The sequence below is a fragment of the Sapajus apella genome, unplaced genomic scaffold (assembly GCF_009761245.1).
Source record: "Sapajus apella isolate SASKATOON/1434 unplaced genomic scaffold, GSC_monkey_1.0 scaffold14, whole genome shotgun sequence".
In the NCBI taxonomy this organism is placed as follows: domain Eukaryota; kingdom Metazoa; phylum Chordata; class Mammalia; order Primates; family Cebidae; genus Sapajus; species Sapajus apella.
Genome location: NW_022436954.1, coordinates 12,213,375 through 12,230,578, shown reverse-complemented (window position 1 = coordinate 12,230,578; position 17,204 = coordinate 12,213,375). Strand labels below are relative to the sequence as shown.

Below are 17,204 nucleotides of genomic sequence, written 5' to 3'. Positions count from 1 at the left end.
AAAGACTCCGTCTAAAAAAAAATGAACTTGGTTTTTGTTGCAATGCCTATTTTGAGAACTCTTCCTTGGACAGGTTGGACCTCCCACTTGTCATTCTCTCATTCACAACTGTTCTAGCCACAATGTCCTGAGGTCACAGTTTCCCAGTTGTTGAGTTATAATAAAAAGCAACAGTTATTTAGATATGTTAAAATATACCCCAACAGACGATGAAATGGACTCCCTGTGGCTAAAATGAGATAAACTCAAAAAAACAATTTCATAGCTAGCAGGAAGAGGGATCTGCAACACATCCCGGTGTTATTAATTGTCATAGGTTTCCTTCCTATAATTAAGCAGAAACTAGCTCCTGAAAAGCATTGCCAAATAACTACAGCTGGAAAACTTCCCATCTGACACTGACAGACTGCCGGTTTCCAGCCTGCTGAGACAGCCCGGTAAAAAGGGCTCCCTGGCAGCATCTCCGACCTGCCTGCGCACCGGGAGGAGCGCGCACTGGGGTGGAGCCTTGGGGAAGTTCCTGCCGTTTTGCAGTGGGGAGGAGCCTGGCCTCTCCAGTTCGCGGTGGTAATCTGGCGATTCGGTCTGTGAGGTAGGAAGCCCGCTTGCAGGACTCTCGCTTTGCTGAGAGTCCCTCTTTCCCTTTTTCTTCTTTTCACCCAGTAAACCCTGTCCTTCTCACCCTTCAGAGCGTCCGCAAGCCTAATTTTTCATGGTCGTGTGACAAGAACCCGGCTTTTAGCTGAACTAAGGAGAAAGTCCTACAGCACTACAATACCCTCCCCTGCCCCTCGTCCCCTGCCTTGCTGTCCTGCCACAACTCAGACTGGACAGAGGACGGGGCTTAGAAACATTCCTTATCGGTCAATAGCTGTAGACCTTAAGCCAGTTTCAGTCAGCCTGTGGACACTGCAAAAATGGTCTCCATGTGCTATAGTTCCCCTTTTGATGTAATGAGCCAAATTTCACTTCATTTTAATGCTAAATCCTACCAAAAAGTGAATATGGATGTATGTTCCATATATGTTTTCCGCTGTGCAAGCGCTTGACTTTCCTCATGCATATTTGCATTTTTTCCTCACCCTGCTAATACGTATGTAAGGCTGACTCTGTGAGATCCAGGTATCAAATGGCAGCTACCCGCCGTTCTGCGCAACGTGCACTTTCCCTCTCCCTAGGGCAGCCTCTCCTGGATCCGAGGATTGGTTTTCCTTCTGAAAATAAAGTCTTCTCTTTTCCATCATCCGTGATTCCCACAGTCTTTGCGAATACTTACTATGCATCAGGCTAAAGTCACTTGGATTCTCAACAACTTAGACTGGGAGGCACCTGTCATCTTTCTGCGTTCTCAGGCTGGTTCTGCAGCCTTGGCTGCCTCTGCTGCCCTCTGCTGGCGGAGCGGAGTCCGCAAAGTCCACAGCAAGGGACTGCCCTGGGATATCCAGGCACACTGTGTCCTGAGCGTTGGCAAGGGCTTTCTCCAAAGCCATCTAGGTAATGCAAATTCAAATTATCCAGCAAACCAGTGCCAGGAGACCTATGGGGATATGGAGGCGTTATTCACGCATGCATGCATTCAGGAAATGGCATCTCCATCACTCCAATTTCCTAAACCTTGTCATTCTTGAACTACTTTCTCTCCCTTAGTCCAGGTCTTCTGAGACTCCTGGACTGGATTAGATGTAAAAGAGATTTATTAGGTGAGGCAAAAAGGAATGGAGCTGGGGGAGGCTGAGAGAGCTATCAGTCTGCAATCTAATTTAAGTCTCCCTCATGGAGAGAGAGAGAGAAAGAGGAGGTCTTAGTACCATGGGGATTCTTGGGTGAAAATTGCCCCATCAGAAGAGTCCCCTGTCTTCCTGCTGTGCTGTTACAGGTAGGAGAAACACGTGAAAAGCAAGAAATCAGAACTAAGGAAGGGTGGATTTCAGAGCCAGCTACTACGGTTACTGGTCAGCTATACTGCTGACAGAAGGGAGGTGTGAATTTTCGTGGCCCCCACACCCCACATTCAATCCATCAGCAAGTCCTTTTGGCTCTACCTTTAAAGTGTCCTACCACTTCTCAACATTTCCACCATTCCCACCCTGGTCCAACCCTCCACTGCCTCCTTGCTTCCACCTTTGCCTTTCCACAGTCTCATCTCAATACAGCCCCTCGGTCATGGATGTCTGTCTCTTGCTCAAAGCCCTGCTTACAATAGAAGCCACAGTCCTCACCATGGCCCACAAGACCATACATATGCTTACCCCTTGTATCTCTCTGCCCTTATCTCCCGCAACTCTCCTCTTTCCCACACCGGCCTCCTTGCTGCTTGCTCTGCTTTCAACACCCCAGACAGGCTCCCACCTTAGGGTCTTTGCAGTCCTTCCTTTGCCTTTCCCAAATGGCACACTCTTTCCCAAATGCCCACACAGTGATCTCCTTAAGGACTTGCCTCTAATGTCATCTTCTCAGAGAGGACTTCCAATAATTTAATTTTAAATGGCCCAGCCTCTCCTCTTTATACCTTTTAGCTCTCCTTGCCTTATTTTTCTTCACAGCACTTATCAGAATCACTCAATCTATGAGGAACGCTAAGTATTTCATTTGTATTTCAAATCTCAATGACTTAACAGGACTTAACACACCCATCTATGAAGTTGTTCTCTCAGGCCCTTATTTGACATCATATCTTTCTATTGGTTTCTTCAGGGCAGCAGATGGATGGGTCTTTTTTTTTTTTAATTCAACTGTGACAGTGTACTTTTTAAAGTGGGGAGTTTAGACCATTGACATTCAGTATTAATTTTGATATATGAAGTTTTGATCATATCATGAAATTGTTAGCTGGTTACTTTGTAGTTTGGATTCTATGGTTGCTTTATAGGATCTGTGGGCTATGTACTTAAGTGTTTTCTGTGGTAGCAGGTAATTGCTTTTTCATTTCTGTGTTTGCAACTCTCTTAAGGATCTCTTATAAGGCTGGTCTAGTGGTAACAAACTTTCTTAATGCTGCAACTTTGTCTGGTAGAATCCTCTATTTAGTTGGGCCCTATATTCTTTGGACCCCTAATGTTTGCTTACCTGGAAAAAAATTATTTTTCCTTAGTTTATGTGGCTTAGTTTGGCAGGATCTGAAAACTCTTGGCTGAAATTTCTTTTCTTTAGCAATGCTGAAAATAGACACCCGATAGAAGTCCACTATTAGCCTGATTAGGTACCCTTTGTATGTGATTTGACCTTTTTCTCTAGCAACCTTAAAATTTTTTTTTAGCATTAACCTTGGACAGTCTAGGGACTATATACCTTGATAATGTTCATTTTGTGTAGTATCTCCAAGGTGTTCTCTAGATTTCTTCTATCCAGAGGTCTACCTCTACCAAGAATAGAGAAATCTTGAATTTTTCTCTCAAATATGCTTTCCATGTTTTTCCATTTATTCACCTTCTGTCTTAGAAATGTCAATAATTCATTCATTTGTTCACTTTACATAATCCAATATTTCTTTTCTTTTCTTTTTTTGTTTAACTCCAGGCTGGAGTGCAGTATGCAAGCATGGCTCATTGCAGTCTCAACCTCTTCGTCTTAATCCTCTTGCTCATCCTCCTGAGTAGCTGAGACCACAGGCACACACTGTCACACCCAGCTAATTTTTACTTTTATTTTTTGTAGAGGCAGGGTCTGTTTGTTGCCCATGCTGAATTCCGTATTTCTTGAATACTTTGTGCATTTAAAATTATTTTTGTCCGACTGCATTAGTTCAAAACACCAATGTTTAGACTGAAATTCTTTCTTCTGCTTAGGTCAGTCTATTGATAAAGCTTTCAATTGTATCTTGAAATTTCTTTTTTTTTTTTTAACTGATCACGTCAAAGATTTCAGTGCTAGTACCTTGAAATTTCTTAAGTTAATTTTCCAATTCCAAAAGGTCTGATTGATTTCTCTGTAAATGTTTATCTCTTTTTTCATTTCCTGAATTCATTAGAAGTTTCTTCATGTTGATTTCAACTTTGTCTTGGATCTTGTTGAACTTCCTTGCAATCTTTGAATTTTTTATATGTCATATCTGAGTTTCACTTTCGTTAGGGATGATTGCTGGAGCACAAGTGTGATCCTTTGGTGGTGTCACTAATTAAGATTTTTTTATGGTGCCAGAATTCTTGCACTTGCTCCTTCTTATATAGATACCTAGCACTTCTAATTTTTGTAATTATTTTCATGTGGGCAGGAAATTTTTCTTTTTTTTTTTTTGTTCCCAATAATGTTACTTTTTTTTCTTTTCTCAATTTTCTCCCCTTTTAATTAGACATTGTTATTGTATGTGGTTTTTTTCCCCCCTCCATTATATAGCAGTTTTCTGGGAACAAATAACTTCTGTTTTTTTTGCTCGTGGTAAGAACAAGGAATGCCATATCCACACTTCTTTTCTACATTAGCTTTATATTCTATTTATTTCTAACTTTTTAACTTTGTATAGATTTAGGGAGAACAAGCCAGATTTCTTACATACTGTATTGTGTAGTGGTGGAATCTGGGCTTTTAGTGTATCCATCATCCAAATAGTGAACATTGTACCCAGTAGATAATTTTTAAATCTTATATCCCGACCACCTTCCCACCTTTTGTGGTCACCAATGTATATTAGTCCACTCTGTGTGTCCATGTATACCCATTGTTTAGCTCCCACTTACAAGTGAGAATATGTGCTATTTGACTTTCTGTTTCTGAATTATTTTCATTTAGGATAATAGCTTCCAGTTTAATCCATGTTGCTGCAAAACACATTTCATTTTTTATGGCTGAGTAATATTCCTTTTTGTATATATACCACATTTTATTTATTCAGTCCTCCACTGATGGACACTTAGGTTGATTCTATGTCTTTACTTTGTAAATAGTACTGTATAAACATACTAATGCAGGTATCTTTTAGATGTATATCTGAATGCATATCTAGACTTGAAGAGAATTCCAGGCACTCTTTAGGCAGTATATCAGTCATGGTTTCCCAGAGAAACAGAACCAATAAGATATATATGTGTGTGTATATATATATGTGTGTGTGTGTGTGTGTGTATGTATATACATATACACACACACATACATATATGTAATTCATATGTAAATATAAAATAAATTACATGTAAAAATATATACAAATTGTGAGAAATTAGATTATATAATTGGGGACCATCATGTATAAAACATTAAGGCAGGTCAGCAGCAAGTTAGAGCCAGAGAGGAGTTAAAGCTGCAGTTTTGAGGCAGAATTTCTTATTTTCCAGGAAGTCTCAGAGTTTTTGCTCTTCAACTGATTGGATGAGATCCCACCCACATTATCAAAGGTAGATGTTGATGGCATCTACTACTGATTTTTGTAGATGTCAACCACATCTACAAAGTACCTTCATGACAACACCTGAATTAGTGTTTGACTAAATAACTAGTCACTACAGTTTAGCCAAGTTTACACATAAAACTCCCCATCACAGGCAGTTTTGGTCACGTGTTGTTTTTGAGCTATTCCTTTTTGGGAGAGGTATAGGTTGTTTCACATGCAGGCAAGAGCATGAGCCTATGTTTGGTGATCACAAAAGCAGACTTTGGTAGACGCCAAATATTTCCAACAAATAAATCAATTTCTCTTTCTATGCGTATGATAGTGTTGTACCTGAGCAAGTTAGAGAAAGCGCCACACTCTGAGTTTCAAATGAAGATTCCTTTATTTGCCGGCGACCAAGAGATGGCTAATGCTCAAAATTCTCTCGTCCCCAAAGAAGGGGCTTTGTGTCTTTTTATACCTTGCTTAAAGGAGGGGACGGGGAGCCTAGCTAAAACAGATTTTACAGAAACAGAACAAGTAAAAAAAATCAAAAGGATAAACTATTACAGGAAGATAAACAGTTGTAAAGCTTTTTGTTATCAGCAGTCACATTCCAAGGGGTGGCTAGTTACAGCTTAACTCAGTATCTTATTAGTAAGGACCTTCCTGGGTCTTCTTGGAGTTAGCTTACCCTAGCTATGTGCTCAGGGGAAGGGGGAGAAAGGGGGAGAAGTGAAGAAGCTAAATGAACTCTGTCCAGCTCAAGAAGCTAACATGGAGTCTGTACTTCTCTCAGCTAAGAAAGAGAGAGTCAGTTAGGATAGCAAAGTATAGGTTATTGCAATAGGATTCCACTTTCCTTTCCTGCATCCTTTGAACTTAAGTATGACCATATGCCTTGCTTTGGCCTATGAAATGTATGCAGAAATAATGTGTCTCATTTTTGGGTAGAACCCTTCAGAATCAGCGCAGAATTCACCTGCTCTTAGTTTTCCCCTTTGCCATGGTGTCAAGCTATATTTGAAACACTCCCAGAATTGGGAGACATGGAATAGAGTCTCTATCTGAACTGCAAAGGCCATTAAATGTAAGCGAGAAATCATCATTGTCATTTTAAGACACTGAGATTTTGGGGTTGTTACTGCAGGATAACACAGACTATCCTGATTAATACACCTTCCATAATGACTTTCCATAGCCTCCCGTTAGCTTTAGGAAATAATCTGATATCCTTGATGTGACTTTCAAGGCTTTATATGATTTGTTCCCAAGGTAAGTACTATATAGATAAATGTAAAATATAAAAAGCAATACAAATAAAATTTGTTTGTTTTAAACTCTTTTTTTCTCCTGCCTTATTTAAAAAACAATGGCACAAAGCATTCATTGGTGTTACTGGTGGAGAGTTTCCAAGTTATTGGCATCTTGAACAAAGAATTGGACAAATTGCACAAAGAAAGGAAGGAAAGAGTGAAGCAACAAAAGCAGAGATTAACTGAAAACGAAAGTATGCTTTACAGGGTGGGAGCAGCCCCTAGTATAGGGGCTCAAGGGTCTTATTACAGAATTTTCTGGGGTTTAAATACCCTTTAGAGGTTTCCATTGGCTTCTTGATGTATGCCCTATGTAAATGAGAAAAATGAACTTAAGTTACAAAGTCATTTACTTGGTGTATGCCCTGTGTAAATCAGGAGAATATTTCCTGTCATAGCTGAAGTGTCTCCCTTTGATTTAGCTTTAGGAAGTCACCATGAATCAGCCTTATGTTTCCTGCCTCCAGACCCTATTCTCCTGCCTCATTGGGATTCATCAAAGACACAACATGACCCATGGAGAACAGAGAGGAGCAAGACAGGACAACTGCCCACCCAGGAGTGACACAGAGCCAGGGGAAACTCCCTCTCCTAGGGAAATGGTGAGTAGAAAATTCTAGGGACCCACACTTTTTCCTAGACCTTGGCAGCCCTGGGGCCAGGAGATCCCCTAATGAATCTCTTCTACCAGGGCCTTCAGTCTGACATGCCGAGCTATATGGAGTCTTCACAAAGCTGCTGCTCAGACATTCCTGCAGAGTCAAGGGAGCCTTGGGTCCCTGGACAGCCAGGCAGTAGGGGCTGAAGCTCCAGCAAAGGAGGAAATTAGCCTTTTTTACATGCCCCCAGGAAAGAGGCTGAGTTCAGGGAGCTGAGCAGCTGCAGCTTAGCTGCAGGATAAGACTCACTGGTCTGGGATTCCAGCTGCCTACCACCAGTGACTGAGGCCAACACCAGCTCTGCACCTTCTTGAGACGAAGCTCCCAAAGGGAGGGACAGGCTGCCATGTTTGCTGTTTCCTGACCTTTGCTCCTGGTGCCTTTGGGTTCTAAGGAGTCCAAGGTAACTGAAAGCAGCACAGTTAAAAAAAAAAAAAAAAAAAAAAAAAAAAGGGAATAGTCCTAATCTGTTGCAACCTGAAAGATTATCTCTCCTGTTCCCCACCAACCGATCCTTGTATGAGACTATCATCTAAACTTTATGGAATTCAGGCACTCTGAAGTAATGCTATAATTGGAACGTTTGTGTCTCCTCTAAAATTCATGTTGAAACTTAATCATCAGTGCAACAGTATTAAGAGATAGAGTCTTTAGGAGGTAATTAAGTCATGAGAACTCTACCCTCATGGATGGGATTAGTTCCTGAAAGAAAAAGGACTGGAGGAAATTAGCTGGTCCCCTTTTTGCTCTTCTGTCTTTCTACCTTATGAGGACACAGTGTTCATCCCCTACAAAGAACACAGCAATAGGCACCACCTTGCAAGCAGGGACTGAATTCTCACCAGACATCAAATCTGCTGGCACTTTGGTTTTAGACTTCTAGCCTCCAGACTGTGATAAATAAATTTTTAATTATTTTATAATTATTTTAAATAAATAATTAAGTTCAGATGTTGTTATTTATAAATTACCCAGTCTCAGGTATTTTGTTATAGCAGGAACAAACGAAGATGAGTAATGTGCTGAGGATAACTGGACAAGCAGGTATTCATGCTGTCTCTTCTCTCTTCAACTCCTATCTCTCCTCAATAGATGTTCACATCCCTGGGTCAAGGTGCTTCCACCTTCCCATTTTCATACACTGATTCCTTTTATGCTGTCACCATGATGAACCACTTAACTTGAGCAAACACAATCAAAATTGTATACAATAAAACACAAAACTTTATTGTTTAGGAGTTGTGGTAGATTTTGGAAGCTCATCCTTAGAAACAACACTGGATCTTTTTTCCTGGAGTAGGAGCTGTTGTAGGATAGGATATCATCAGTTGGTATTTCTTCTAATAACATTCCCTGCTATATCATATATACTGTATTTAACCTAATATCCCATATATATTTGTGTCTAGTATATTTAATGTACCTATAAAGTAGCAGTTACAGGAGAGGATAATCTCTAAAGACTATTGAGGAGAATCCACCTGTTGATCATAAGGGAAAGGATTTAGAAATGTAAAGAAGTGAGTCATCATACTCAGAAAATATTATTCACGTCTTCCTAGCTCCCAGAAAAACTGGCAAGGGTCTTGCAACTGAGGAACTAGGGATTCCAGGAGAAGTAATTTGGAGCAATTTGTATAAGATGAAGTGTCATAGAGGCCCTAGAAGTGTGGGGAGCTACATTACACAGGTCAAATGTAAGAGGACCTGGGCCTGCTTCCTACTGAGAACCTGTGAGAGCAGGGACCATGGTATTCTGTAGACCATCACAGTGCTTCCCCAGAGCCCAAACAGTGCACACTACTTTTCTGCTGATTACAGTCTATTCTTTCTTTTCATCCACTATTCATTCCTCCAGTTGTATGCCCAGGCCTGCCCAACACTGTCTTATGTTCAGGGCTGCCATCACAGAGGCACACAGTTCCACTGGTTCCAGCCTCTGGGAATGGGAATATGTCGCAGGTTGTAACTTACTCTTTGCATAGCTTCATTTCTGTAGTCTACATGAGAATAGATTGGAAAGCCAAGTTTTCCCAATTCCTGGGACTGGTAATTGAGGATATAAGTCACAAGGCCCTGGTCCCGGTATTCAGGCAAAGTTCCTGCCATTCTCATCTCTCCAGTCTGGTCCATTAGAGCCCAGCACACAGGGGTACCCTGAGGCCCCAGGATACAGAAGCTGGGAAAGGTCTGAATGCAGCGCTCAATGAATCTCTGGCTCCTCTCATTACCACCAAAATACCAGAATTTATTCACCAAGTCAGCATGGGCAACATCCATGGATGAGAGTTTAAACATCTCTTGGTTGCTATGGAGGGTCCAAGAAGAAAACAAAATCCATTAATATAAAGGTTTGTATTTGTTCTGACCTCCATTGTCTTGAGAGACAGAGTAGACAGAAGAAATAATGAATGTGAAGTCCTGGAATATAGATGAGCTTGTGATGAAAGAGGCACAAAGTGAAGAAGGTCAAAGTTGTTGGAGGAAGAAAGCAGGAAGGGCAAGAAAGGTCCAAGTGGTAGTCAGAGGTCTGATTTATTCTAGATGAGAAGGGAGATGACAGAGTCTTTTAAACAGGAGAGAAACATGTTCTGAGTTACATTTTTAAAAAACATAATTCTGATTTCTTTTTACAACATTGATTGTGGGAAGGCCAGAGTGAATGCAGGAAAAGAAGTTGGGAGGTTACTTGAGTGGTATGAGTGGCATAGAGTGGATTTTATCAAACTCACATGGTCTTGGTTTTCACACCACTGGGCGATATATTCTTTGATTCCAGCAGGAAAGGAGCCAGTTCCTTGGCTGTTTCACACGGTATATAGAGAATGCATTGTGTTTGTTTGACTTTGAAGGACTTAATGGCTGCAAGATTTTGTATAGCCTCATTCAGGCTAGGCTGTGAACCTAGATGGTATTATAAAGAGAGATGTAATGGTTTAGGCACATTCTAGAGAGAAGTTCTGCAGTGAGAGAAAGAAGTGTCTGGGATTTAGTATCATAAAGTCTTGATTCTGGGCTTGGTGTTACCACTGTGTGACCCACGTCACACAGTGAAGATTTGTATAATTTTTCCTGTTTTATCTGAGTAAAAATGCTCAGGGATGGATTCAGTTACTATTGTGTTATTAACAGCAGTATCTGCACTGGAATGAAATTTTCTGAGCTGCCTAATCACTAGTTTTGATAATCCAAGTAGATAAAAAAAATTGTAGCTAACATCTACTAAGCTATGTTCCTAGTATAATAACATGAGGCAATAACCCACAATTTGCCCATATCTCCTTCACTGCAACTTACCTTGGCCACATTGACTTCTTTCATCAAAGGAAAGAGCAAATTTAATGCAAGGAGAAGCTTAAAAGTGCCTGCCCCACTGTGACTTTCCCTTTGTTTTTGCTCCTGGTTAAGACCAATGACATTAAAACCAATGCCATAAAGACAGGCCTGGGCTAGCCTGCTAGATACACATATTGCCATCAGGCTGTCACCACAGTCACCAGTTTGCATGAACTGACAGCCTGTCATTCAGGCATGTGAGTGAGGCCATGTCAGAGCAACCAACCATGGTCTATAGCTAGATGAGTAAACCCAGATGAGATCAGCAGAATAACTGCCTTGCAAAGCTCAGCCCAAATGGTTGATTCACAGAATTATTAGGTTTGCTATGCAGCAAACAGTAACTAACACATCTAAGTATTACACTAAGCACTTCCTAGTCAAATTTTCATTTAATATTTTCAGTGCCTTGTGTTTTAGGTAACATTATTTTCCTCATTTTCATATATGAGGAACATGATCTTAGAGAGGTTAAATCACTTGGCTAAGATGACATAGTAAGTAATAGGCAAATGCCATCTTAGGGAATCTCCAGAGAGCATAATTGGAACCATGACAGTTGTTCTTGGTGACCTGGGAAGTGTTCTATGGCCAAATAAGCTTTCATTTTTATGCCAGGAATAGAAAGCCAGAGGAGAGGCTCTTCTCTGGTGTCCAATTACCCTAAAAGTTCTGGATATAACTGCAAAATATGTCATAAATCCTTGATACAGAGGAATTATATTATGGTTCCCTTTACAAAGGCCATTCTTCGTAAAATTTTCCCACACTGTCCACCTTTACTGATGTAGTTACAGCACAGTAACTAAATTGACCACAAGTTGAGAGTCTGGAGCTTGGAGGAAGGTGACATAGGTCATATGAAAACTTGCTCAGGACACATAAGTGAGTCAGCACACATCTCATTCCTCTTACTTACTTTGAATCTGTAACTGCTGTTTCCAGTTGATGAGTTCTGGTGATCCAAGGAATTCCTGACAGTTTTGGGGGTCTTTGGAGAAGATTTGGTAATTATTGGTATAGTGATCAAGGTCATCTGTTATATCCTGTTATCATTAGGAAAATGGAAATAAAACACATCCTTATATTTTTTGATTAAATAAAATTTAATACTGTGACATTTATAAGTAATAAAATGTTGGTATTTTTATTGGTGCATCACAATTATTTTTTATTGATACATTATATTTGTAAAAATGTATGGGGTATGTGTAATATTTTGTTATGTGCATAGAATGTTTAATGATCAAGTCATGGTTTTCATCACCCGAAGTATTTATTATTTCCAAGTGTTGAGAACATTTCAAGTCCTCCTTCAATCTACTTTGAAATATACAGTACATTGCTGTTAACTATAGTCACCCTATGTCAAATATTAGAATTTATTTACTTAACCTGAATGTGTGTTTGTATGCATATAATTATTTCAAAATTATTTTAAAAATAAGATAAAGATCAAGATTCAGCTATTCAATTTGTGTTGGAAAATTCCAGAACAATGCTATTCTCTATCCATATATCACATTAAAATTTCAAATAGAAAACATAACCATTTGGAAAGCATTCTTCTTACCACCATCATCCTCAACAGGAAGAAAAGAAAAGCAATTGACAAGGGAAAGCTTATGTTGCAAGAATAAATTTTACTACCGTTCAAATACTTGCACAATACCCAAAATATGACCGTGACAGTATGAAACTTGATACTGATACCAAAGAAGATTAAAAACCAATTCAAAATGCTTTCTTTAAAAAAATATGTTGGTTAAACCAATTGTAGTTCCAGAGAAAAAAACAATCCACTTATTCCAAAAGAACGCCACAAATTAGTAAATAGTAGATGCAATTATTTACAGGAAGAAGGCAGATGAAAATATTACCGCAACTATTATAGAATTTTAAAACTTTTTGAAAAGTTGGAAAATGTTGCACAAAAAAACACACTCACAAGTTAGCAATGATACCACTGACATATTTTGTTAAGACCACGTTTAAAAGATCAAATAATTTTATTTCAGTTTAGTTTTTACTACCATAAATTTCTTCATTTAATATATTGTTTATTTTTTAATTGGCAAATAAAAAATTATGTATATTTATCAACAATATGTTGTAATGAAATATGTATACATTTGAAATGGCTAAATCAGGATAATTAGCATATGTATTGCTTCACATATATTGAATCTGGAGGACATTGTACCAAGTGAAATAAGCCAAACACAGGAAGACAGATACCTCATGATCTCCCTTGTATGTAGAATGTAAAAAAATTGAACTCATAGAAGTAGAGAGTAGAATGGTAGTTATCAGCAGGTAAGGTAGAGGGAGAGTGGAGGAATTGGGGGATGTTAAAGATACAAAACTCCAATTATAACAGTTAAAATAGGAGAAATAATTTCAAGAGAAGTATTGTACAACTTGGTGACTATAGTTATAACAATGTATTATAATTTTTGAAAATTGCTAAGAGAGTAGATTTTAAGTGTTCTCACCACAAAAATGGTAAGTATATATTGTTTAGTGATTTTTAAATAACTTTATTAGTATTAAAATATATTTGTGTTTTCTGATGTTTTGAAATAAGCTTATGCATTTTTATCTTGAAATGTGTTAATTGTTTAGTTTCACTAATTTTTAAGTGTTTCCTCAAAGGTATATAGAAGTTCTAGCATTATAATTTTTCTCTTGATAGTTGATATGGTTTAGCTGTGTCCCCACCCAAATCTCACCTTGAATTGTAGTTCCCATAATCCCCACTTGTATCTGGGAGGGACCAGATGGAGATTGAATCATGGGGGTGGTTTCACCCACCCTGTTCTTGTAATAGTAAGTATTTGTGAAATCTGATGGTTTTATAATGGGCTTCTCCCTTTGCTCTGCTGTCATGCTTTTTCCCGCCCCTATGTGAAGAAGGGTGTGTTTGCTTCCCCTTCTGCTAGGACTGTAAGTTTCCGGAGGCCTCCCCGGTCATGCTGAACTGTGAGTCAATTAAATCTCTTTTGTTTTATAAATTACTCTATCTCAGATATGTCTTTATTAGTACATGAGAATGGATTAATACAATAGTCACTCTAACTCATAGCCTTTTTTACAAATTCATATCTGTGCCTTCACTATTTTCACTGTTTAGAATGTCCACTTTTCCTTGTAATCCTGATGAAACATATTTTCCGACAAAATCCAGTTCAGATGAAGTCTCCACCAAGAAGTATATTAAACTTACCTGGTAGCCCCATCTTTGACTTCCATAGTTTAATCCGGTTACAGTTGGCTTATCTCTGTATCCTGTTTATCTTCTGTTCTTGCATACTTCATACTGAATTTTAATTTATCTGTTTATCTATCTTTTATTCCAGACTCTGAGCTTCTTGGGGATGGGGACTTGTTGACTATCACTATGATTTACTTCCGTATGCCCTGGTTCTACCATATTGCTAATAATGTAATAGACACATGGCTAATATAAATATAGAAGAATATTCACACGTGGAACCTTACCTGCTCCTGAGGGCAGACAACCACTGTATTAAAATCAGGCCACTTGTCCACCAGAGCCTTCAGATTGAACGGATTTCCATGGTTCATGTGGAAGACAGTTCCATAAACCTGCAGGATCCCACGAAATTGAAAGGGTTGGTTTATTAGAAAAGGACAGCAGTGTTTCTTGCTTGATTAAGACAATAATTATTTTTATAAAATCATGACATTTTATGATACAAAAGAGCCAGAGAATCTAGGTCAATCTTCATTTTTTTCACTTCAAACTACAAAAAATTTTCCTTCTCATCAAATATAAATCATATATGCAATAGCAAAATATTCAAACAAATAAAATTATTTTAAGAACACCATTCTTTATTATAAGATTTACTGTTATCTCTTTCCAGACTTTCTTTTATTTTTACACAAAGAGACCTGTTCCCAAAGGCCTGTATTAAAATCAGGCCACTTGTCCACCAGAGCCTTTAGATTAAACAGATTTTTGTTCAATAATAAAATTACTGATATTTGCTATTTTTCATCACTGAACATATTGTGTACCTATTTCTCTATTCAAAAACATACAAAATAATTCTCAATTATTTTTAATGGCTGAATAAAAATTCATTATATGAATGCATCACAGTTCATTCATTCTCTTGCCAGTTGATGGCATTTCAGCTGTTTTCAACTTTTTACTTAAATAATTATTTATAGAATGTTCTTGCACAGGAATCTTTGCATGAGTACCCAACATTTTCTTAGAATAATCAGAAGATAAATTGTTGGTTAAAGGCTATCTACATGTTTAAAACTCTTTAGCATTGTTTCCATATACTGGAGAGGTTAACTGAATTCTCATCAGCCAGCAGAGACTATTCTCTATTGCTCAAGAGAGTGAGCTTGGGGTCCCCTAGCCTGGGTCCAGTCTTAGATCTTCAGCGCTGCCATGTTGGACAACCTAATGAGCAAGAGGGGTAAAAAAGAGATTAGAAGTTGAGAATGAGTGAGAGCAAACCCCACAGGCAGTAAGTGTCCTTATGATTTTAGGGTTGTGGTATGCAGTAGTGTATGTCAGCATAGGTCTCATGACCATTGTGAACATGAAGCCTCAACTGATACCAGCATGAAAATACACCAAAAAGGTGCTGTGCACTTGAATAGTTTCCATCCAGGATAGACAATAGAACTATACCAGTATGTTTTCTTCCTGCTGCCTCTTACTCCAAATAAAATATTGATGTTAGACTAGGGAAAGAAGGAAAAAAAAAACTCTAAGTTGACTGAGTCTGAGTTTATCTGAATTTATTCTGTTTTCAGCCATGAGTGGAGGCTTAATATAGAAATTCAGTACAGTTTGGGCAAAATATAGAGGATACCTTTTTACATATTTGTGCCTGGAGCCTGTTAAAATGTATTTACACTGCAATATTTTCCATTGAAAAATATGAAAATATGTGAAACTGTTATTTTTTTATTGTCATCACCTAATTTATTAAAACTCCTTTTTTTTCCTACTGAACTCAAAACCTAAGTGTGAACAATTTATCCAATTGTATGCTGTTACAAATGAAAACAGATTCTCATTGCACTTATGCAAGTAAGTGTATTGCCATAAGTTAAGAATACTTACAATTTATGAATTCTGGAGAAAGCAGGTAAAGAGAAACAAATGTGCTCCAAATATTGTTCATAGGAGTATACTAAATTGTCAAAAGCTGTCAATAGCTCAAAAGAAAAGTTTTAAGACTCCAAAAAACAAAGGATCAGCAAATATTTTAAGTAAAATTTAAAAAGATTGCGTCAGTCCATGTTGTTAATTCCTGTTCTGCTTGATACTCATTAACATTTTAGCTCTCTGAGTCCTGAAAGTTTTTCCTCTATTCTAATGTCACAATTTCCAAGTTATCAGAAACCTGCATTTAAGAGAACCTGTTGGGGTAGTTTTTATAGCTGGTTATAAAACCACCTTCTAAAAATGACCAAAACAAGGCAACAATTTTCCATGGATGAACAATGTTTTAAGCCAGCCATAGTCAAAAGACACAATTGACAAGGAAATTTATTGCTTCTGTGGCATACAATATGATTATTACTGATAAGTACACTAAATTATATTAAATTGTAGGAGTTTCCCATAATTTTGGAGCACACACCAATACATATTTATAGAAATAAAACCCAAAGGAAACAACACACCATTTCATATTTGGCAATGCCTTCTGTGTAATGTTTTTACCAAATAAGCTAAATTGTGTCATTTTTGGACTTAGGGGAAACTACTATCTTAAAGAATTAACTAGGTTAGAAAAATATTTAATTTATAATTCAATTTTGGAAAGTTTGTCAGATATAAAAGGTTTAAAACACTTCATATTACAAAATAGGATTACAGGTAATTGTAAAGTCATTTATTTAACTGAAGTGAAAGTCAAAGACTTCAAAGAAAGTGAAAACCTTCATTTTTTGAGAGAAGAAACTTAATTTTCTAAACAAGAAGCCCTAATAAAAACAGCATGAAGCCAGTTATATTTGTTACTTTAAAATTTACAATCTATAAAATTTAATCAATTATAAAATATAACTTCCTTAAGCCTCTTATAACCTTTATTAAGGAGTTGGTTAATGCTTCAAGAAAACCATGTAAATCTGACACAGGGGTCCATATACTGGTTTTGCATCAGTGTGCCTTTGACATTAATGATTAATTTATAGAGAAACTAAACTCATTTTATCTTACAAAATCAGCCCTTACACTCTTACATGCTCAACTCTTTGGAGATAGTCCCTGGGCCTTGAGGAGTTGAATAGCTTCAATTTCTTGTCCTATGTCTCAGGAATGCAGTTTTTTGATTGGCATCTTCTACAGGGCCTGAAGATGAAGCTTTAATTGCTGTCAGTGTTTAAAATTTAGCAGGACTTGTGTGTTCTTTTTAGACTCAGGAGTTAAAGCCCTGTGATTCAATGTTACAAGGACTTTAAAAGCATATACAGGAAGATACATGGAGGTAATTATCAACTTAAAAATTTTTATCTGGCCGGGCGCGGTGGCTCAAGCCTGTAATCCCAGCACTTTGGGAGGCCAAGGCGGGTGGATCACGAGGTCAA

The 17,204-nt window shown here is 38.0% G+C and overlaps 1 protein-coding gene and 1 long non-coding RNA gene across 2 annotated transcripts in view; one reads left to right on the top strand and one right to left on the bottom strand.

Annotated features, from left to right (window-relative positions):
* The first annotated feature begins 240 nt into the window (after positions 1 to 240).
* On the top strand, positions 241 to 7,800 carry LOC116554282. Its single transcript, XR_004270149.1, has 2 exons — positions 241 to 592; positions 7,041 to 7,800. It is a non-coding gene; the product is annotated as an uncharacterized LOC116554282 (long non-coding RNA).
* Positions 7,801 to 8,178: 378 nt separating this feature from the next.
* Positions 8,179 to 17,204, bottom strand: part of GLYAT (glycine-N-acyltransferase) — a 30,222-nt gene continuing 21,196 nt past the window's right edge. Inside the window, exons 3-6 of the mRNA XM_032282132.1 lie at positions 14,115 to 14,222; positions 11,533 to 11,659; positions 10,010 to 10,181; positions 8,179 to 9,585 (exon numbers count right to left, since the gene is read on the bottom strand). Coding sequence (XP_032138023.1) covers positions 9,183 to 9,585; positions 10,010 to 10,181; positions 11,533 to 11,659; positions 14,115 to 14,222 — 810 coding nt within the window. The 3' untranslated portion in view covers positions 8,179 to 9,182. The remainder of the gene's footprint in view (positions 9,586 to 10,009; positions 10,182 to 11,532; positions 11,660 to 14,114; positions 14,223 to 17,204) is intronic.